At 48.5% G+C, this 22784-nt stretch overlaps 1 protein-coding gene and 1 non-coding gene across 10 annotated transcripts; both read right to left on the bottom strand.

Moving 5' to 3' along the window:
• Positions 1 to 57: 57 nt before the first annotated feature.
• CHD4 (chromodomain helicase DNA binding protein 4) lies at positions 58 to 20897 on the bottom strand. Of its 9 annotated transcripts, none has more exons than XM_054652482.2 (40): positions 20823 to 20897; positions 19802 to 19967; positions 17693 to 17820; positions 17318 to 17509; positions 16836 to 16954; positions 16189 to 16430; positions 15979 to 16106; positions 15718 to 15853; positions 15096 to 15277; positions 14747 to 14986; positions 13812 to 14015; positions 13524 to 13729; positions 13160 to 13291; positions 12761 to 12857; positions 12189 to 12380; positions 11903 to 12103; positions 10821 to 10958; positions 8756 to 8877; positions 8472 to 8645; positions 8031 to 8172; positions 7454 to 7585; positions 7224 to 7341; positions 6878 to 7002; positions 6354 to 6591; positions 6012 to 6184; positions 5676 to 5856; positions 5489 to 5599; positions 5235 to 5323; positions 5016 to 5149; positions 4387 to 4531; positions 4028 to 4193; positions 3556 to 3665; positions 3195 to 3330; positions 2969 to 3046; positions 2716 to 2853; positions 2513 to 2621; positions 2075 to 2207; positions 1016 to 1211; positions 723 to 914; positions 58 to 624 (listed from the first exon to the last, which is right to left on the bottom strand). In XM_054652482.2, exons 2-40 carry the CDS (start codon positions 19896 to 19898, stop codon positions 563 to 565), a joined length of 5838 nt encoding a protein of 1945 aa, XP_054508457.2. In that variant the 5' UTR covers positions 19899 to 19967; positions 20823 to 20897; the 3' UTR covers positions 58 to 562. The 9 variants fall into 9 exon arrangements, with proteins under 9 accessions (XP_054508457.2, XP_054508507.2, XP_054508475.2 ...); XM_054652532.2 differs by having other exon boundaries at positions 739 to 914; XM_054652500.2 differs by having other exon boundaries at positions 3195 to 3327.
• Positions 3863 to 4001, bottom strand: LOC129117734 (small Cajal body-specific RNA 11). The gene has a single exon (XR_008533897.1).
• Positions 20898 to 22784: the final 1887 nt, after the last annotated feature.

The following is a 22784-nucleotide window of genomic DNA, read 5'->3' as shown; positions in this document are numbered from 1 at the left end:
TCAATGCTGAGACCACATACTTACCCTAGTACACTCATGAGACTACAGACAACAAAATAAAATACAAGGAAACTTTATTTTTCAGTTTTATCAACGTTTTGCTCTGTTTTTTGTTGGTTTTTCATTGTTGTTTGCTTTTGTCTTCAAGCTGCTTATTAGTTGACAAGTCCGGTCAGTTTTTGTATTAAAAAGGATTTTGATGGAGGTAGCTTTGTCTCTGTCCTGGCTTTTGCTTGGTCTTGCCTGCACACTTGTCTCAGTAAACAAACTCAAAATAAAATTAAGAACGAAAACTGGAATTCCAGGCGGAGGCAACGAGCAATGCAGCCAGGTTCTCCATGTAACAGACATGGCGCTGGGGCCTCCAGTCACTATGTACAGAGTCCATCATACATCCATCCCCCTCTCTCCTAAACACACTCCTTGCTCCAACGGGCTGGCTGCAGAGGAAGGAGTTTCTTCTCCTTCCAGAGACCTGAGCAGCAGCTTCCATGGAGGGAAACAGCACCCAGTCAGGAATGTCAGGCAGAGGGGTAGAGTGTGAAGGGGTGGGCTAGGGGAGTCACTTCAGCTTGGCCGAAAGGTCAACAGCACTGGGCCAGGAACTCACTGCTGCTGGGCCACCTGCAGGGCGAGAGAGGAGGAGCTGAGACTCCCGGTCTGGTCACGGGAGCCTGGCCCGGCCCTCGGAGGGCCCCTCCCCCCGTGGCTCCCGTACTGACCAGAGCGGGTACGTACTTGTTGGGGCGGGGGCGGCGGCGGGGGCTCGCTGCTGCGGTTGGCCAGGCGGCTGAGGATGTTGCGCTCCGACATCTGGAGGCGCACCGCCACAGGGGGGATGCGGGCAATCGTGGCGGGCAGACGGGTCACATCGGCCTTCATGTCACTCAAAAGCTCCTCCAGCTGCTTCAGAACTACAAGAGAAAGGGACATCTGTTCGGACGGGAAAGGGACACCCCAGAGGGGACAGCACTGCTGAACACCTATCCCGCCCCTGTTTAACACACCGCATTACCTTTGTGCAGCACAGCATTGGCTGGTTTATTCCCAGCCATTGATTCCTTGGATAGGTGCTGGTGGCTCTCAGCCAGGCATTCCACCTCTGCAAAACGTGTGTTCAGAGCCATGGAGGGGTGAGATGGGTCTTCGGACATGTTCAGGTAGGCAGCTCGCCGCAACTGCTCCTCAATCACCAGCGCTTGCTCCAGGAGCTGCAAGGTGGGGCAGCAATGAGTCTTTCAGCAGCTGCCTCAGAGGAAGCCTTGTCTGTGCCCCCAGTCTCTCCTGATCCAATTCCCCACCAGCTCATAAGGGGAGATTGTGTAGCTGAATCTCTTTTCACCAGTCGGTTTTACTGAGTAGCCCAAAACAGTAAGAGCTTCATGAAGCAAAGTCAGATACACATATTGGGTTTAATAGTCTACTACAACTCCTCTAGTATCTTCAGTCCTTCTCTGATTCTTTTTACCCATTCTTTATGAGGCAAATAGGAGATTACTCCTTGAACCCAAGGGAAAAGTATTCCATCCTATTTATAGAGAGAGTCTAGAATCTTGTAAGCATTTGGAGAAATCAGCTGGAATCCTGTCAGTGCAGAACTTATAATTCAGTCTATAGTTAATTGACGTTTTGCCCCAAGACTGAGACCTACATGGCTTTTACCTGATTGTAAATCACTCCCACAACTAAGCTATGTTCACTCCTAAAGAGGATCAAGTAGCGACTGAAGGCAGCCCTTTCAGCAACCAGAGTTCTGTTCAGGTACATGGAGTGGGTTGTAGCAGACTGAGCAGAAGCTGTGATGAAAACAGCCACTTGAATCTTAAGCCTCTTGCTTAGTTGTTCAATAAACATTTGGATAGAGAGCACTGAACCAAGCTGCCTGATACCACTTCCAGAAAAAAGAGAGCTCCTATCACGGAGCAACTGCATGATCCTGAGATATACTGCTTTTTTATTACCCCTAAAACAAAAGGCATTGCATACATCTTTCACTTTCTTGGTGGAAACTCAGAAGTGCAAGAACCTGTTCTTAGAGATCCAGGCAGTTATCACACTAAAGAGAAATCCTTACCTTAAATCTCCTTGCCAAAAACTTATTCTTTATTTCCAGGAAGTTACCCCTGTTCATCTCACCCTTGAAGGGTTCATTGAGGATGGCGTAACGTGGATCATTCTGAATATCCTGCCAACGGGCATAGCCATGACTGAGATGGGATGAGCTCAGGCAAACAAAGGCAGTGAAAACAAGGGAATACACAGCCCAGGCAGTACTGTTCTCCAGAGGGAGTGGGGAAAGGGGGTACAGAGAGGGGACAAACAGGAGCCAAGGAAGGGGAATGAGAACTATGTCCTGCTAAGTCTTAACTATGCTGCAAGAAGAAGCTCCCCCTCCCATCATCACTTTCACTCTTGTGAAGATAAAGCACTCCCAGTCAGATCCAGAACGGTCACTTTCCCCGTGACAAGTTATGTACAAGGTGGGAGAATGTGTCTGTCATGGCAAGGATACTTGATAATCCCAGCTAGGAGCCAGTAGTCATGACGCCGATGCCAGATCTCATAGGTCTTCTTGGTGACAGTGGCAGCCCGCTCCTCATTCTGCCAGAGGGAGTGTAGTTCTGCAAAGGCAAGAGACACCAGAACAGGTGGAAGTTATTTCACAAACATAAGCAGGAGCTTATAAATGAGTTCAAGTAGATAAAGATCACATACCAGTGAAACCACCATCTGCTATGTTGAACATGAAGCGCTGCTTTACTGCCTTCTTGTGCCTTTCATCTACTGACTCTTTCAGCATCTCTCCATTCTGCAGCATCACCACATCTCTCTTATCATCATCCTTTTTCTCATCTGTACACACAGGAAATTTTTAAAACAAACATGGCAGGTACTGCAACAAGTTGGACCCACAATGAATCCTTGCAGAAGAAGGGTTAAGGAAGAGAAGGGAGTCATCATGCCTCACCTTTCTCATCCAGAGTGATTATAGGAGGGTCAGGAGGATTTTCAGTAGCTGCTCTGTCTTCCACTTTCTCCACATCAGCTGCAGGAAAGAAGGGGAACATGAGATGCACAGGAACATAGCAAGTCCACAGTTTTATTCTTCAACCAATTAAACCCAATACTATACTGCAACTTCCCAGTTGATTTTTACATTCCAGCCCATTTCTTCAGGATTAAGTGCTTTGTACCTTTGCTTTCTACTTCCATTGGTTCATCTGGTCTTTCCTTCACTTCCGTTTCCTCTCCTTTTTTTTCATCTGCTTCTGTGGAGTTCACTGGGGATTTTGCTTCCTGGGGTGGTGTCTCCACAGGCTGAGCACACTGCTGAGGACAGTGATCAGTGAGACACAAAGTATAGCAGTGCATGACAACAGAATACAGTCACAGTCATTTGAAAAGCAGACACACACAAAACTGTGAGGCCAGTTCTGAGGACCAGAGAGTTATCTTAAAGCATCACTCTAAAAACTCATCTCTGCCTCAGCTAAAATGAAGAGGTGGCAGAAGTAGAGAAATAAACAATTACAAGGCAAAAAAGCCAAAACTCACCTCCATAGGGGCCTCTGTTTCAGTAGCAGAGGCACTGAGCTCCTTCTCTGGTTCAGAAGGCTCTCCTTGCTCCTTAGCACTAGCTCCTTCTTCTACTTTTACTCCATCTTCTGTGTATTCCCCATGCCAGAGCAGCACAGGAGACAAAAGAGAAGCAAATCAGTAAGGCCTTCCCTGCTACCAAGACCACTTCTTAGCTCCCAGAGATCAGGCCCATCAAAATGGAACTAACATGACCCCTCCTTCCTTTTCCTGCCCACTACAAATGCTGGGCTTCTCACTGATGCCAGCTCATCCCAGGAAAGCCAGTGTCCTCTCTTGCCTTTAAGGGCTTGCACATGTCTTTGGCAGCCCTCCTAACATGAGAGTAAGTTGATCTGCGTCCTGCCCCAGACCCCAGCACCACAGGTCTGGTGAGGGGAACAGCCAGGCTAAGGTCAGGACGCAGGGCTGTACAAGAGGGAGCCCTCACCAGGTGGAGGAACAGGGGCTGGTGTGTTCGGCTGTGTATCCCCTGGTGTCGAAGGAGTTGGAGTTTTGGGAGAGGGTGAGCTGGGCTGTGACAGTTTCTTGTTCTCCTCTATCTCTGCCAGTTCTGGCATACTCCAGCGGCCATTCACATGCTCAAATTCCTGCACCTGCACAAGAGGGAGAGAAAGACATATCACTGGAGGAGTCATATAAAACTCATCCTTACACCTGTATGGGCAGAGCACTAAGCACACAACAAAAGTAGCGGTGAAAGAAGAGGTAACTCTCCAATTCAAGACCCCAGTGACTACAGTTGTATGTAAGGCCAGCAAAGGCCACACTGCTCTGCCAGGCACTCACCTTTTTGCGTATAAGTGACATGACCCCAATGCGAGTAAGGACGTGCTGCCGAGAAAGACCTTCCCGTGGGACCCCATCTGCAAAGGTCTCAGCACCATCAGCTCCAGGTTCACATAAATGGCGCATGAACAGCGAGACGTAGGCCCTGCAGAGATTGAGAGAGAAGCAATTAGTTCATAAATTGCATTATCTGGAGACATGCATTGTCAGACTCCTGCCAGCACAAAAGGAAAATTACCCCGAGACTCTTAACTCATAGTAAGAGGTTCTGGGCCTCCAGGCTTCTTCAAGGGAAAATTTCCTAACAGAATCACTAAGTACATAGAGGACACACAGCTTACTCAAGAATCTTGAGCCAGAAACAATCATAAACCCACACAAGACTCTGTGAGAGTATTCCCTACATGCTTGTAGAGCCATGCTACTCCTATCAAAGCATTTACTTTTGGTGACTGAAGAGTCAGATCCAAGTAAGAGTTATCAACAATCCCAGCTTATACTTCTTTCTCCCACAAAAAATCAACCAATACGTTAAGGAAATGTAGTCTCCAAGAAAAGGCCCAATTCTCATTCTTCCCAGACAGGTCTAGCTCCTGTCAGTCTTCCATTCCTGCCTACTGCAAACTCACTTGAACTCTTTCTCTGACTTTCCACGGAGGTCCCGAACAAGCCACTGAGTGGTGAAGGCATCCTGAGGTGGCATTCCATAGCGCATGATAGCATTGAGGAAGGCTTTCCGCTGGCGAGCGTTGAAACCCAGCACCTGGAATGAAGGAGCAGACAGATGGATATGGCAAGAGGAATACAGGAGCAGCTGGGATGCAAATGCCTTCCCTGGTACAACTTACCTCGATGTTCCCTCCCACACGGGCCAGTAAGGGAGGCAGAGGCTTATCCTTGTCGTTTCTCAGGCCCTTGCGGCTAGGCCGACGAGCTGCTGAAGAGAGAAATGCAGCTAAGTAAAGAGACAATGCACAGCACGTTGTTGTGTGAGTACTGCCCCAGCAGGAGAGCACCACAAAATGTATAAATCACCCAAATCAAGTCCCAGCTGTTCCCACACTCAAAGCAGCCCAGGAACTCTGTCTCCAGTAGAACTTACCTTCAGATCTCTCATCAAAGTCTTCGTCTCCTTCTTCAGAAGCAACTGAATAGTCTGACTGATTATCTGACTGGTCATCCTGCCAGTCTGAAAGAAAAACAGCACGTGAGCCTGAGACGCTACTCCGTTACTTCCCAGCAACATATACTTACACCCGTTTTTCCCTCAGGCTCCTGTGGATTTGTACCTCTATCCTCCTGCGAGCCATCGTTGTAGTTCACTTGCTTGCGAATACGTTTGCCCTTGCCCAGATTCCTGGCCAGATCCTCCTGCTGTTGCTCATAATGGTGACGGAGCAGTTTCTCCCAGTAATCAGGATCTACTGATTCCTCCTGCTTGATAATTTCCCGTTCAACCTCCTCTTCCTCCTGCCAGAGAGGTAACCAACTTAGGGCCCTATGCTCCAAGTCCTAGCCTGTCATAACAGATATATGCCTGCCTGCTTAGCCTTAAATGCTTCAGAGCTCAATTAACTTAATTGATCCTCCATCACTTAGGAGAATGTATTAGGCCTCATACTCACCCCCATCTCCTCCTCACGAACCACATACTGGGCCACCTTGAAGGAGCTGAGATATTCATTCATGCCCTGAAGTTCTGTATCTTCCGTTTCATCCTGGTTCCGATCCAACAGACGCTCAATTGCTTTGTCATCATAGTGGATGACACTACTGTCCTCACCTTCTTTGTTATCCCCTGAAGGAAGAGTACAGGTACCGTTGCTGTATGGATCTCAATAGACTATGAAAGGGAATGCCACTCTAGACCCTCTCTGTGGAGCTATAATCAGCACTGTGTCTACAGTCTCTCACTAAATAAGGGATCAGATCTCTCCACCCCCTTCATTCTACTCCCAGGCACTCACCCCCCTCAGTTGCTTCATCCTTGAAGAGTTCTTCAGTGCCAAATTTGAGAATGTCATCAAGCTCCTGCTTGGACATGGACCCTGTCTTGGAGCCCAATCCTGGTCTCACTACCAGGTGAGTTAGCATCATTTTCTTCTTGGCCACCTGAGTGATACGCTCCTCCACTGAGGCCCTCGTGACAAAGCGGTATATCATCACTTTCTTGTTCTGTCCAATTCTGTGTGCGCGGCTGAAGGCCTAGAAAAGAGACATGCTCAGAACAGTCTAGAGATGCACAAGCAGCAGGTCTGACATACCCCACCTACCTCCACAAGCCTCCCACCTGCCCTCACATTCACTCTTAGCTTTAGTGAAGGCTGTGCCCTAGAAGATTCCTCCACTGTTTCACTTCCCATCTCTACCCATCCTCACTGCTCTAATTTCACATATTTTAGAGGGGAAGTCTCACACTACTTCACTCTGATGACTTAGTGTCTCCTCTTCCTCAGATTACTCCATAATGAGTGATCCCATTCAGACTCACCTGGATATCATTGTGGGGGTTCCAGTCTGAATCGTAGATAATCACAGTATCTGCTGTGGCCAAGTTAATACCAAGACCCCCAGCTCGAGTTGAAAGCAGAAAGCAGAACTGCTGAGCTCCAGGAGCTTAGATTAAAAAAAAAAAAAAAAAAAAAAGAGAATAAAAGTAATCAAGAGAGTGTGCAGTACTCAAAGAATTTTTAATTGACTCACATCACCTGACAGGGAGTCGCTACTAATTTAAGATTCCAGAAAGCAATAGAAGACTTGGGGCACAACAATCCCATGAGTATTAAGCACATACAAGGCAAGCTTTCATTTTACAGAAAAAGTAGGTGACTGTATACCATTGAAGCGATCAATAGCCTCCTGACGCATGTTCCCTGTGATTCCTCCATCAATCCGCTCGTATTTGTACCCTTCGTGTTCCAAAAAATCTTCTAGAAGGTCCAACATTTTAGTCATCTGCATATTGGAAAAGCACCACCACAGAAGAGTGAGGGCCAAGTGGATACCAGATCAACAGACTTCTTTCTCAGAAAAAGTATTCCAGGCCTAAAGGTTTTTTTCCATATACCTGAGAGAATATGAGCACCCTGTGACCTCCCTCCTTCAGGTTCTTTAACATCTTCTGGAGCAGCAACAGCTTTCCAGAGGCTCGAATAAGTGCACTACCATCATACATGCCATTTGGCATTTTTGGAGCTTCCTAAAAAGAAAAAGAGAAAGAGGGAATAAGGTGCAAAGCACACAAACAGCCTGAAGGGATGTAACTTTGCCTTAGTCCCCAGCTGATGCTGGCTCCACTGACCTTGGCACAACCACTGCCTGTACGAAACATCAGTGCTACCCTGTCCCTGTTCTCTTGCCATTTGACTCCTACATACTCTTCTCTTTTCTTACTTAGTCCCTACTCTTACAGTCTTCACAACCGCACATGAATCAAAAGATAGCTCCTACCTATCACATAAACCTGCTAGAAAAGAAATAGCCTTCCAGCATGCTGGGTCTAAATAAAGACAGGATGAAAAAAACCACATAAAAGCAAAAGGAGAGAAATGGGAACCCCTCCATGCCTCACCTAGGGAGCTAACTGGCTTCCTGATAACAGCCAGCAGGGAATTTGCTTATACAGAATAAGTGACTGGACATACCATAGCAGCCACAGGAAAGAGGTAGGGGTGGTTACAGCACTTCTTCAGATCCATAACAACATTGAGCAATGAGACTTGGTTACCACCACCCCGTGCATTCAGTGCCTCAAAGTTTCTTGTCAAAATGTATTTGTAGTATTTCCTGAAAACAAAAAAGAAAATAAAACAACTCAGCCATTTGTCATGAGAATGACTAACCTACTCTTCTCTTGCTAAACTCTGCACAGCTTCTGGCATTACTACCTAGGCTCTGCCAGTGGCACTCACTATCTCTTTATCCCTTACACCAGAGCTCAGGATTAGTCCTTCCTGCTCTAGTGGCAGCCACTATGCAGAAAACCCTGAAGAGTAAGGATAAGGCTGCTTGAGCATCCTCTTTTAAACTGCAGAGCAGAGAAACAGCAGCTCAACAGCAAGGGCTCTCTTCACCCCCACACTCACTTCTGCATGGGACTCAGCTCCACTCTGACAATGAGTTCAGTCTTAGATGGCATATTCTTGAAAACATCAGCCTTGAGACGCCTCAGCATATGCGGGCCCAGCATGTCATGCAGCTTCTTGATCTGATCTTCCTTGGCAATATCCGCAAACTCTTCTAGGAAGCCCTCCAAGTTACTGCAGGGAAACAGACACTCAGCAAACGGCACAAAGGAAAAAGAGCAAAAGAGCAAGCGAGGGGAAAGGAGTGACAAGACAGGCAGGCTGACTGGCACGGCAAGACATACTGGAATCTCTCGGGTGTCAGGAAGTTCAGCAGGTGGAACAGTTCCTCCAGGTTGTTCTGCAGGGGAGTTCCCGTAAGCAGCAGCTTGTGCTGGAGGGAGTAACCATTCAGCACACGGAAGAACTGGAAAGAAGAGAGCAGGGAAGAAAGTGGGAAAATAAACCAAAACCCACACACACAAATACACCAAAGGCTTATTAAGTCATAGACTTACCAAAAAAAATCTAGATAGTTGACACCAATCTAGGGTTCAATTTAGATCACATCAGCTGTTTGGACAAGACTTCCAAGTAGTTCACATTCCAGCCAGGGTTACTAGACTGATCTTATTTGGATCATTGTTCTGCATAGCTAAACCATGACTGCAGCAAATCCTCTGAGCCATCAGGTGCAAGTAGGTTTTCCTTTGCTCTTACAAGTCACAATCTCTTTCAGACCACAAATCCTTTCTAGACTGCTGTACTATGTATTTTTTCTTGCTAAATTAGCGTTCCACATTCCTACAACTACTCTGCCTTGAGAATTCTAGAAATAACTAAGTCACTCTTCCTATTCATATCACTCCTGGCAGTGCTCCAGAGCCCTGAACAAGCAGAGGAGAAAAAGAGCTAAGGGCTTGCCAATGTGTTCTAAAGGTAATTTGCACTGGCTTTCACAAAAATGAAGTAATTCCAGACAGATGTAGTGAGCACTTAAAAGTACTGCAAGGAAAAGCACAAGTGTACCATGTTCACCTGCACAAATTGACAGTAAAGCAGTAATTTATCAGTTTGGCCATTTCTTTGCTTATGCACTTAGCATGACACAAGGTCAAACTTAATGAAAGCAGCTGTACTAAATGGTAAACAAAAAACAAATCACTTGTGTTTTGGTTATTGCACCAGAAGAGTACTTCTAGTGGCCTCCACAGGGATTTATCTTTCTATGTAGTTATAGTTAAAATATTTTTATTTTGGAATCAAATGTGGAAGTTACTAATTATATCTGCAAAACTTTAGGAGATGACCCAAATTTGTCAAGAAGCACCTGACCTAATCTATCTTGCAGCCAAACACCTATAAGCTGTTTTATAGGACAGGAAACTGCTGTAGAAAAAGATTTAATGGTTCTGCATAGTGTCATAGTGTGACCTTGAGCCTTTACATCCTCTTTCAATTAATGAATATTAATAGTAAGCATTCATTCCTACTTCCAGTGGTTTCAATGCTAAGCACAGAATGGCATCCAGTCTTAGTGCCTACAACAAAACAAGATCTAGAAACTGAACTGCATGCACAGCTGTGATGTCTCAGGAAGATACCTCATGCCAAGATCCAAAACACTAAAGCCATTTAAACAAAACAAACAAAAAAAAGAAATCAAGCAGCAATTTTCTCTTACAGTCTCCAGGAACCTCTAAACCCAGCTTTCCAATAATAATTGGTTTTGGCATACTGAGCACTGGAATCCAGCTGAAGACAGGCAAATCAATACCAGAATTAAGGCACAAGGCCCACCTAGGGAGGGGCTGGATTAAGAAAGTACAATCAAGTCTACTCAATTCAAACAAGCTTAGTTAAGGTGCAGGCTCATATTGAAGCAGCTATATGGCTTTCAGCACCTACCCAGGCATTTTTAAACACCTCTGCCCACCTTCAGTTTCTGCAACACCTAATTAGTCCTGCTACAAAGCCAGATAAACACAGAGAGCAAGCCTACTCTGGAAGCAGGGTAATTCTGCTCATGGAGCATGTTTTATGCTCAGCATGGTAAACCTGTACAGAATAGAGGTGGTGCAGGTGCGTGATGCTTTCAGAGAAATCATTTTGTATTTGAAAGCAACAACCACATCCAGGTTTTTCTGTTTTTCAGTCTAGACCAATTGCCCATTCACCTGGAAAGAAAGCTGTTTTAACCAGTGATCTATATAAGTAAAGCTGTTGCCAATGATGATTGATCTCCAAATCCAGGCTGTTGATTTTTCTTTTTATTAACACATCAAATTTACTACTGAACAAATGACTAAGAGCTGTCTCTCTCCCCTGCAACATATGCCATGCCCATGAGCCACCTATGCTTCTCTGTACCTTAGACTGGTTGTTCTTCAGTCTGTGAGCTTCATCCACAATGAGACAGGCCCAGTCAATAGAGCCTAGTATGGCCATATCAATTGTGATCAATTCATAGGAAGTGAGAAGCACATGGAACTTGACAGCAGCCTCCTTCTGCAAAGGAAAAGAATGAACATGTAATGGGATAGAGGATGCAGTGCTCCTCCATAAAGTCATCCTGATAAGCCGTGGTCAACAGCACATAAACTTTCATACTCACAGTCTCCTGTCACAAGACTCAAAATGCTGCCCAAACCATTTTAGTCTTTTAATTCCCTATTGCTCTCAACACATGTAAGTCTCCTTAACCCCCTCAGTACTTGCTATTTTTGGACAGATGCCAAATACTCTAACAAAGATGTTTAAGAAGTAAGTAGTGAGTAAAGGCATGTTAGAGAATTGAGATTTGGAGAAGAGTGGCTCACCAGAAAGCTAAGACTTCTAAAGATAAATAGTGTACCATGAAACTTTAAATTACTATTAATACTTAAGGCTGTTCCATTTCAAAGGAAGGAAATGAGTCTATCTGCCTCTGCCACTGAAAATGCTTTAGCTGCCATCTTGGCTTTACCAGGAAGACTTCAGTTCTACAAGAAGTAGCCACCAAGGTCAGAGTCTTCCTGTCTGGGCACAAAATGCAATTTCTCACATGTCTGGGTACAGCCTGTCAGCCAATTCCTCAGGATGAAAAGGTTCATACTTGTTTTGTGTATTTGTGTTTTACACAGAGTGGCAATTCTGACATCATCTTAGATCTGTAGAACTAAAGAAGCACAACTTCACAGGTTAAGTAGGGAAGACAGAGGGACTTGCCTAGGATCAGTATTACCTTAGTCAACTGTCTTTCTCCAGTACTAAATCAGTTCAGACTAGCGGGAGTATTTAAACAGTCTATAGCAAGAGTCTGAATGTCCACTTGTCATTGATTTGGAGTTATTTCCCCTTGGAAACTACAAGCATAATCAGCTCTCAGGGACAGCAGAGTATCTGAATCTCAGCTGCTCAAAGTCAGTTGAATGCATCTCAATTCAGGCTTGTATTAAAGCAGAGTTCTGTACCTTCATTCTGGATGCTTTTTTGCCTCCACGTATGGCATTATCCTCAAAAGTGAACTCATTCTCACGAATGATGGCCCGGCTGTCCTTGTCCCCAACGTAGGTCACTACATACATATCTGGGGCCCACATCTCAAATTCTCGTTCCCAGTTGATGATTGTGGACAGTGGTGCACTCACCAAGAAGGGACCCTTGGAGTGGCCCTACAAATAGTCAGTAAGAGCATTAGATGACTGCAATCACTAATACAGGCAGACTGTCCCTGGGCAGGGACCTCCCAGCTCTCACCTCTTTGTATAAGGAATACAGGAACACTGCTGTCTGCACAGTCTTTCCCAGACCCATCTCATCAGCCAAGATTGTATCTGTGCCCTGGGCCCAAGAGAAGCGCAGCCAATTCAGCCCTTCCAGCTGGTAGGGATGCAAGGTCCCCCCTGTTACATCGAGGTACTCTGGTTGCCGGTCATATTTCACTGTTGGCTATAGTGGAAAGAAGGAAAGTTGGAATCCTTTCACTCACTCAGATAACTAACAAGAGTCCCTTTTCTTAGCCACCCTTATATTCACTAGTACAAATGAGGCTCCACAGATGACAACCATCAAAGCCAATTTCCAAATGGCCAAAGGCATCCAACAAGAAGCCTTTTTTTTTGGTAAAACACTTTCACCAAGAGCTAGGGAGTCTGACCCAACGGACACAGTGGACCTTGGTCTGAAGGCTCCCTAATGCCATTTATTCTTTGGGCTATGAGGGAGCTCCAAACCATATGCTGGTCACTCTTCAGTTTCCTATTTTTCTGCAGGCACCTCAAAATAAGCAGCTCTATCAGATGGCTCCAAAGCAAAAAGAAGTAACTCACATCTACTGTGGGAGTCTCCGGGGGTCTTTCCAGTTTCCGCATCTTCACTTTCTTTAACTTCTTACCAGGCCTGCCCTCTTCACCTCGCATCAGCTCCCTATGCAGACACAGTCCCAAGGACACGTAAGTTTAATGGTTTTTTATTAACAGATGGAGCAAAAATTATTGCAGAGGACAGGAGGGCAATCACCCAACTCAAAAAGGCTCAAGAGAACAGGGCTGGAACCTTCATGGTAGAGAGGAAGAAGATCCCTGCCCAAAGGCATAAGGAGTCACCAACAAGGAGATGCTTCTTGCTCATTTTCATCTATTAATCCAGCCAGTGATAGAGGCTGACATACTAAAGTATTTTGTCTTGAGGGAAGAGAAAGGAAAACACCCTCTAGATACTTCTCCTACCTGTGATTCCAGTAGGCTTGCTTGTAGAGGTCATAATCTTGAATATCCACATCTTCACTTTCCCAGGATGCCTGGTCATAGGGTAGGTCTCTCCATTTAATCAAATAGTGGACATTCCCCTTCTTATCGACACTGCAGAAGAAACCAGTAAGTCTCAAGCACAGTGAGATGGCAGTATTCCCCCAATCCATTCAAATGGAAAGGAAGAACTCTTAATGAAGCAGGAGAAACAGAACAACAATGTCTGTCATACCAACAAAGAACTCCCATTGTTTCTCCCAGTCATACTGCAGTTTAGCTCATTCCCTCTCCCTTAGCCCTGCTTAAGGTCTTTGTTGAAAATCCTCTTTGTTACACCCCCTACCTATGATTAAGGATCCTGTGGATCATCATCCACTCTGGCTTGATCCCATATCGATAGAAACGCTCTTCCATCTCAGCGTATTTGGGGTCCTTGTTTTTTCTCTTTCGGCTTTTCTCTTCTTCCCCTCCAAAGTCTCCTGAGGGCGGCTCATCCATATCATTTTTGCGTTGGTAGTTACGAAACATGACCTGGCAGTGCAACTCCAGCTGCAGTTCAAGACACAAGCAGTCACTAGGTGTTTCAGCCTCAATTGCCCACCCTTATACCATGGTAGGTTCCTCCACTCACCTGCAACTCTGACACCCAGGAACAGTGCCAGTAGGACATGCCCTGCCATTTGACAAAGAACTGCCTTTCAGGCCGACCTTCCAGAGGCTTTGGTGGTGGAGCATTAGGGTCTGCATCAGGTGGACGTGGTGGTGCAGGGCCCACTGGGGGCTGACCCCATTTCCAGATCAAGATCTTCTGCACCTTTCCTTTCAAAGCTGGACACTGGGAAGTTAAAGAGAGCTTGATGCATCACACTGTATGTGCTTCTAATATGGAAGCACTGAAGAGCAGAAACAGTCACTTTTATGGTTTCACTACACAGATAGAATTTGCTAGGCTTGACGAGCCCAGTAGTCTGTCCAACTACAACTTCATTGAAAGTCCGTGCAAAAAAAATTCTGTTGTAGAACTAAGGGCCCAACATATGCAGGTTTTTTTTTGTTCATCACCTTCTGTAAGCAATTAGCATCATGTATACTACCTATTTCAAGAAATTTCTGGAGAAGCATAGTATTTCTCCTAACCATGTACTAAGAAAGGTCTTAGCATTACAAACTTACAACAGTGCAAAACCAGTTTGTCTCAGCATCAGTTTAAATTACTTAAAGCACTGAATTTGCTTGCACTTGATCTTCTGCCTCTACGCACATAGAGGAGCCCAAAAAAGTGATCCATGACATGCTGGACCAAAAACTGCCCAACTACCCTGCATGTGGACAAATCTCTTGAGACCCAAAGGCTGTAGCCTGGTTCTTCCCACTGTCTGGAGAAAGCAATCAAGCAATCAAAGCACAATACAGCTACAAAAAGTCAGGCCTTTAAGCTTTATGACAAAAGTGTGTGAGGAGACAGTCTTCAAAAGACCATGTATTTCCACAGAAACATGATGATCCAAAGGGATTAGATCAATCACCTCTTGTAGCAATAGGACAATGGTACTAGCAGAAACTCACAGTGCAGCGAGGACACAGCCATTCTCCATTGGGAATCTCAGGCAGCGGGGGATTCAGACAGTGAATGTGATAGGATGAAGGACAGGCATCACAGCACAGCAGCTCTCCTCCATCCTTGCAGACTCTACAGAACTCCATATGGTGGTCATCCTCTTCCTCAGCATCCCCCACTACATCCTCCAGGATTTCCTCACCTTCAGAGTTATCCTCCTTTGCTTCCCACTGAATGCCCTCTTTTTCCTATGGGAGAGGGAAATGAGAACAACAAAGTGATTATTTCATTACCACAGAAACAACCCCAAGCCACTTGACATCCCCCTCATACATGATCTCTTGCACCAATACTCACACAGTGTGGGCAGCTCCACTTGCCCTCTGGAGCTTTCTCCATGTCCGGGTCCAGGCAAACCATGTGGTAGGCACGAGGGCAGGTATCACACAATATAATTTCTCCTCCCTGCTGGCACACCTCACAGTAGTCCTGGTGATCAGTCTCATAGCCATCCACAGCCACTGTGGAGTCATCTTCACCTGCAGAGGGTGATGAGGAGTTACCACAATATAAGCCACAGGTACAGGTTTCCTACAGCCAGGGAGAGTTTTCTCCCAAAAGCCTACACAGCCATCTAGAGACCCAGAATACAAAACTCTTACTCCACATAAGTAAACAGAGCAAGAAGGAAGACCTGGAAACAGGAGCAAAACAAGTCCCTTTGTGCCCCCTTTCACCCACGAAATAAAAGGTATAGTTAAGGCCAGGAAAACTCAGTACTGCATCTGTTTCCCTAACGAAGAACTCCTGGAAGAACTTCTGAAAACCTTTTCCTTATTCAAAATAATATCAGGTTCTTCCTTCACAATCAATTCTCCCTCAAGTACACTGTTAAACATCAGAACTCCAAAGATATATCCCCCTAATCTTCCTACACACTTAGTTGTGCTTGCCTCCAACTGGTGGCAAGTATCCTTACCTTTCTTTTTCTTCTTCCCAGCCTTGAGTTTTTTGCGACTGCGGCTACTACGGCTTGTAGATCCGTCTGACACAGAGTAGCTGTTGATGCTGGCATCATCAAAGTCTGACTCCACATCCAGATCGTCATCTTCACTCTGAGGCAAGTAAGAGAAAAGCTTTGTTACTCAGACACACATGCTGGGGAGCAGCAGTCAGACACCCCAGGATCACTATCACATCATGACCTCCTCCTCAAGGTCAAGAAAGGAGCATCACTTACTGATGATCTTTTACGCTTGGAACCAAATCCTCCCAGTTTGATTTTCAGTGGTGCCACCTTCTTTGTTTTAGGTTTCTTGATATCAGGAATACGAGGACTGGCCTTTGGCTTCCGCCGGGCATTGGGTCCTGGGAACACAGGAGGCAGAATGAGAAGGGCTATGGCCTTGACACCAGTCACATTTTATCCTCCTGCAGACTCTCATCTCACCTTTGCCCTCCTTTGTCTTGGCTTTCCTGAGGGGCACATCTACGGGGGGCTGCGGCAGGACAGCATCCACGTTAGTCACCATACTCTCGACTACTGCAACAGCTGCAGCTGCAGCAGCTGCCACAGATGCACCTGAACTTCCCTTGAAGGGGTTGTTGGTGCTAAACTCCCTCCATTTGGCTCCCAGGACCATCATCATCTTCGACACTGCTATTTTAGGGTTCTTGGCTGCGATAAGTGGCCTGTGCACAGTTAAGGAATGAAGGAAAGGTTACTGAACCACCCTGAAATGCAGATTATTCCTCCCCACTGCCACCCCCATCAGCACCTTTATCTCAACTACATTCCTTTCTAATCTCTTATCTCAACAGCCAATGAATCTCCCCACTCTCATCCTTCACTATGTGAAAGATAGAAATGTTTGGGTGCAAAAAAATGGAATTTAGCATAGTAGGGAAGAAAGGGGACTTGCACCATCCTGATGACAGAAAGCAAAAAAGCTAGCAATCAATTATTATACTGTTGCTTCAGTTTTCACTCTAGGTACTACACTAGTGTGCACTGAGGCTCCAAAATCAAGGGATCTAGTTTTTGTCCCATCTATTTTTTTGTTCCCAAGTCTTTTTAAGTATAGGCTTGCAGCTCACCTGACAAACTGGCTGAAAGCTTTGTAGTTGGTGAGTGTGCGGTAATCCTCCTCTGTGAAGATGTGATCAATATCCTCCATGCCCCAGTCTTCCAGGAGCTGAGCAGAGGACTTTGGCTCCTATGAAAAGAGAAGCATGGCAACTCTGAGCAGAGCTTCCACACATCTTCCACATTCCACAGAGGACCCAGGGAATTTTTTTCCCCCCGCATCCATTTATCACTACCATAAAACACAGCTGCAATAGCAGATCAGTGGAAATGGGAAAAGTATTTGGATTCAATATAAATTCCATGTGTGCTTTAAGTAGTAAAGAGGGAAGAATGCAAGGTGGGAAAAAGGTGAAGTCAAGAGGGTCTAGTGGAAGAAGAGACTACACAGTCCCAACTCCCTGTACAATCACTAAGGGAGAGCACAGTGATCCCCCAAATCAGATACTACATGGGGAATGAGAAGCAAGCAGGCAGCAGGGTAACTTGTTACCTTTGAGTCATCATCTTCTTCCTCCTCTTCCTCCTCCTCCTTGCGCTTGGCTTTGTTTTTCTTTTCCTTCTTGGGTCCTAATTTCTTCTTTTTCTTCTTCCCAGGGGTATAATCACTGCCCTCACTGTCAGAGCGCAGAACCTCTTCTTCTTCCTCCACAAACTCATTCCCCTCACCAGAGCTGTCCCCCAGCTGGGGAGGGAGGGAGAGATCAGGCATGAGAAAATACCCTGGATAAACACTAAACACTGTTATCTCCCCAAGCTCCACAAGATCCATTCAAAAGATTGCTGCTATCAGCCAACAACAACAATAAGCACCCTCACCTTCTACATCCATATTTTAGAGTGTGATCTTAGGCATCCTTTTTCTTACCTCCTTCTTCTGACGCTTGCTGAGCTTGGGAACTTTGGGTTCCTTCAGTTTCTTGGGCTTCTTCTTCTTCTTGATTTTGGGAGTGTCAGCCTCTGACAGAAGCTCTTCTTCTGGCTCTTCTTCAGGTTCTGGATGCGAAGAGGTGACATGTCTCATTCAACCCCCTTCTGCGCAGTGCAGCATAGCCCCCCTTCACAGAGATCAACTTGTCTGCTTCTTGCTACGTACTTACAAGCAGAGGTGGTTACAACTCTTACTGTTCACAACAGATACTCAAAAACTGTATCCTAAGGTACCACCAACATGGTTTATCCCCCTCCCAACACCACCTATTTCCACAATCTTGCTTCTCCAAGCAGAACTGCAGTCAGAACTTGGGGACAAGAAGTTTGCCATAATCCAGCAAGAAGAGGAAAGAGCATAAAACAGATGGCCACATCTAAAAGGGGCAAAACTGAATTCATTTGAGAACCTGAGTAGGATACTGTTTCAGTCCATGGATCTCCAGGAAAAAAAAACCATCTAGCCTTTTCAGCAGTACAGAACATCCTACAGCTGCATGCAAAATACAGGCCAGTAAGCCACTACTTTTCCTCCTCCATAGGAAAGTTGTTACTCAGCAACTCTATTCTGATCCAGATTAGACAGAACCTTCCCCCAGCCCCAGCAGCCAGCAAGCTGCCTGCCGGGCCAGAACACACGCCAGTTCCCCAGCACTAGTGCACACTTCCATCTGTGTGCCCCCATTCCCGGCTGCCCTTGGCCCGAGGGGGCAGAGGCAGCCAGACGGCCCTTCCTTCTCTTTGTGGCAGGCTGCGGGAGCAGCGCGGCCACCCGCCCTCCCTGCCGCCCCGCCCACTGCACACAGCCGGAGTCACTCCTTCTCCCTCCAAGGGAAAATGGCCTCCTGACCACCCGAGCTGGGCAGGATGGAGGAAGCCACAGGTCAGAGGAGCTACTGCAGCCGTGGTTGAAACAGCACAGATAGACGTCTCAGAACCTGGAGTGCCATGCCTGGCCCCTGCCATATTCCCAAGCCAATGGATGTCTCTTGGCTCCCATGGTGCTGCAACACCAGGTCCTTCAAGGATCATGCATCTTCTCCACCAAGTTCTGATTTAGAGCCTCTAATGACCCACCCTTTCCAAGGTATCACCTAAACCTCTAAATTTTGCAGTGATTTTACCAGGTTTTTTGCAAACAGATTTTCATTACTGATAGTCCCATACTACCCAAGATCTCAGAGGTGCCAGAAAACTCCAGAGACGAGGCTTAAGAAAAAAATGCCAAACAAACAAAAATCCAAAACTCCACAACACCATCTTCCCTCCTCCAGTTACATTTCTCATATATGACAACACTCCAGCATGAATGAGTTAGTAGGAAATCCCATACTTGTGCTACAACTGACTACATACATCACTCCTTTTTCACAAGGAAGTGAAGAATCCAGATGCATGTCCACAGAGCAGGTCATCAACAGCAGCAGCAACAAAAAAAAAAAAAAAAAGCAAACCAGAAGAAATCCCAGGGCTCTAACGTAAGCCTCATGTTGACGATGAGGATGCAAATACAAGGGAAAAAGCAAGATGTAAGGACTAAAGAAAAGCAAAGGTGAGCAAGCAGCACAGAGTAAGAATCCTCAATAATTGGGTGTGGTGATGAAGGAAAGTGGGTCACGCAACAGCCCAGGGCAGTTTTTTCTGGACGTCAGCCGGCCTTAGCTCCCAGATGAAAGCAAGCCAGGCAACCTGCCCTTTCACATACTACTTCCTCTTCCCCCTCCCCATTCATGAAAACTGAAATTCATAAGCATTTCGGTACCCTGTCAGAATTGGACGCTCTGCCTCCACCCTCTACACCTCCTCCAAGCACAGGCCCTGACAACCTGCAATGGCTTGGAACAAAGTCAGCTCCACCTGACACAAAGCCTCGAGCCTCTCACTTCAAAGTAACCCTGGGACTCGGATATCAAAAGCATACCTGTAACTTGCAGCAAAAAAAGAACCAAAACCAAAAACATTCCCCAACACATCATGCACTTCACATACTCAGCTTGAGACCAACATTATCCCCACTCCACATGCATGCCCTGCAGGCTCCCCATACCTGGATGCTGGGGGATAGCGTTGTTCAACAGGATCTCCATCTCATCATCATCACTGCCCCCTGAGCATGGTGATGGAGATCCAATGCCCGAAGCCATGTCCTCCACACTGGGGGAGGCCTGGGCTTACACAGGTTATCTGTCGTCTTCTTGCCAGTCTGGCCAGTACTTCATTGAAAAGAAAAACAGAAAGTTACAGCAAACCTGAACTCCGTTCTCCCAAGCAATAGTGCTACTAAGAGGATCTGTGAGAAAGCTTAGACAGCAACTTTACTGGCTTTGGAGCCTATGGATAATAGAACCACTGGCAGGCAGCAAGGATCACTTTAGAGTTGTGATAAAGCAGGCTTTGGAGACACTAGATATTAAACTGAGTCAGCAACTCATCGCTGGCGAGGAAGCCAAAACAGCTGTCCTAAAGGAAAACTCTCCCGTCCTCTGCAGCCAGGCGCCCTCGGTTATTTCTGCCTTATGCCGGGAGAAGGCAGCGGGGCAAGCAAGGCAGCCGGGCTTCCAAGGGAGCCCCGGGGCCAGCGGGGCGGCTGTCAGCGCGGCGCCCTGGCCAGCAGCCCCAGCCCGCCCCGGGCTGGCACTGCAGCGCTGGCCCAGCCCCTGCCCGGCCGCCGGCCGCACACAAAAGGCCGGGCGGGCTCGGTGGCCCCGCTCCGCCGCCCCCGCCCGGAGCGGGGCTGCGCGGCGCAGGGCGGGGGCGGGGGGCACCGTCTCCCGGGCGGGGGCGCGGGGCGGGGCCGGGGAAGTCCGGCGGGCGTGCGGCGAGGGGCCGCCGTTCCCCGGGGGCCGGCGCAGGCCTGGGCTGCGGGCACCGGCGAGGCGGTTGCGGGGCGGGGGAGGAGGGGCCAGACCTGTCCTGCGGCCGCCCGGGCAGAGGGACGGCGCGTCCCCGCAGGAGCTGCGGCCAGAGCCGACGGGGCGTCCGGCGGAGAGACGCCTCTGCTGGCTCGGGCGCCCCAGGAGACGGCAGATGATGGCCTTGCCCGCCCTCGTTCCCTCCCGGCTCCTCACCCGGCTCCGGACCCCGGCTCCTCTCTCGCCGCTGCCGCCGCTGAAGGGAAAATGGCTCCGGCCGCGGCACCGCCTCTTAAAGGGGAAAAAAACCCGGCTAGGCCCCGCCCCCTCCCGCCTACATCCCATAATATGCCCCAGGACCCCGGCAACAGGCCCCGCCCCCGTCTCCCCGGCAAACACACACCCCCTTCCCCCCCCCCACCGACATCCCATAATACTCACCCTCCCCTCAGAACTTCCCACTCACTGCCCGGCCCGGCATCCCATAATAATAAGCACCCCTCCCGCCGGTAACATCCCATAATACTACCCCCCCCCCCCGCCTCCGTCCGCACCTTCACCCCGAGAAACATCCCATAATACTCCCCCACGCTCGCACCCCTTCGCTCCGGCATCCCATAATACTGACCCCCACCAAGAAACATCCCATAATACTGCCCCCCCGCCCCGCGCGGGACCCCGCGCGCCGGGGCAGGGCGCCCCCCCGCGCCTCCCGGGGCTGCCATCCCATAATAGGCACGTCCCCCTCCCGCGGGGAGAGCGCGGGGGGGGGGGGGGGAAGGGCGCACTGTGAGGACCCCCCCCCAACATCCCATAATAGTCACACCCAGAGCGCGCACATCCCATAATAGTCACACCTCCCCACCTCCCCCCCCCGCCTCGCGCCCAGGCAGGCATCCCATAATAGTCGCCGGGAGCCACCGTCCAGCCCGGCATCCCATAATACTCGCGGCCGCCCGCCCCGCACCCGCACCCGCGGGGCTCCGCCGCCGCCCCCCGCCTGCCCTGCCCGAGGGCGCGGGGCCCGCACCAGCCCAGCCCCCGCTCCGGCACGGGGCACGGGGCCGATCCCTGGCACCGCGCGGCCTCCGCGCACCTCCCGCCCTCCTGCGCGCTGGCACCGGCCCCGGGCACAGGCTCTGGGCACCGCCCTCCCACCGCCGACCGCCCCCGACCTCGGGGCTGAGCTGAGCGCCCCGCTGGCTTCCCTGCCCCGTCCTGCCGTGCCCATCCCGCACGCTCCGCCCGCGGGGCCGCAGGACCCCTCCAGGGCTGTCTATGCCCGGCGCGGTCAGTGCCACCGCCGGCCTGTGTGCGGGAAGCCCGCAGGGACTTTGGTGCCTCCCCAGCACCTCGAGGCTTCCTGGCTGCCGGTACCTGCAGATGTACCTACCCCAGAGATATGCATTCTCCCAGGCAACTAGAGACAGGACCAGAGCATGCAGTCTCAAGCAGTGCCAGGAGAGGCTTAGGTTGGGCATCAGGAGGGATTTCTTCATGGAAAGGGTGATCAGGCATTGGAATGGACTGCCAGGGAAATGGTGGAGTCACCATCCCCAGAGCTGTTTAAGGAAAGGCTGGATGTGGCACTTAGTGCCATGGTGGTGTTTGGTCAAAGGTTGGACTTGATGATCTCAGAGGTCTTTTCCAGCCTAACTGATTCTGTGATACACGGTGTGTCCACGTCCTCCATTCCTCCCTGTCACCCAGCACCCTGCTCCCTGCTGCAGCCTCCAGCAGGAAACTCATCATCGATTTACACAGATGGGAACGGTCCGCAGGTATAAGTATACTCCAATTATGCACATGCAACTGTATCATTAATTTCCCATTAAACAAAATCACATCCCATAATGCTGCCTTATCCTCTGTTGAGCATTTTCATAACACTATTAATCTCAACAAAGAGGTGCAGACCTGTCCATCTCTCCCAGTGAATGTGTGGGTGTCAACAACTGTGCTCGTTGCCTCCGCTGTCCCACATCTGGTGGTGCGTGTGCACGTTTCGTCCCGCCACAGTGAAACACGCCGCAACGCAAGGGGAGGATTGGCTGTTTACAGACTGCAACAGGTCGCTCACAGATCCTGTAACACAGGCCGGGCTTTGTCTCTTAAAGCTCACTGAAAACACGTCCACGCACACAGCGGGCATGCAGGTGTTCCATAACGCCATCCCAC

The sequence above is a fragment of the Agelaius phoeniceus genome, chromosome 2, assembly GCF_051311805.1.
Source record: "Agelaius phoeniceus isolate bAgePho1 chromosome 2, bAgePho1.hap1, whole genome shotgun sequence".
Taxonomy (NCBI): domain Eukaryota; kingdom Metazoa; phylum Chordata; class Aves; order Passeriformes; family Icteridae; genus Agelaius; species Agelaius phoeniceus.
The sequence above is the reverse complement of the archived record's forward strand: the minus strand, read 5'-3'. Positions and strand labels throughout refer to the sequence as shown.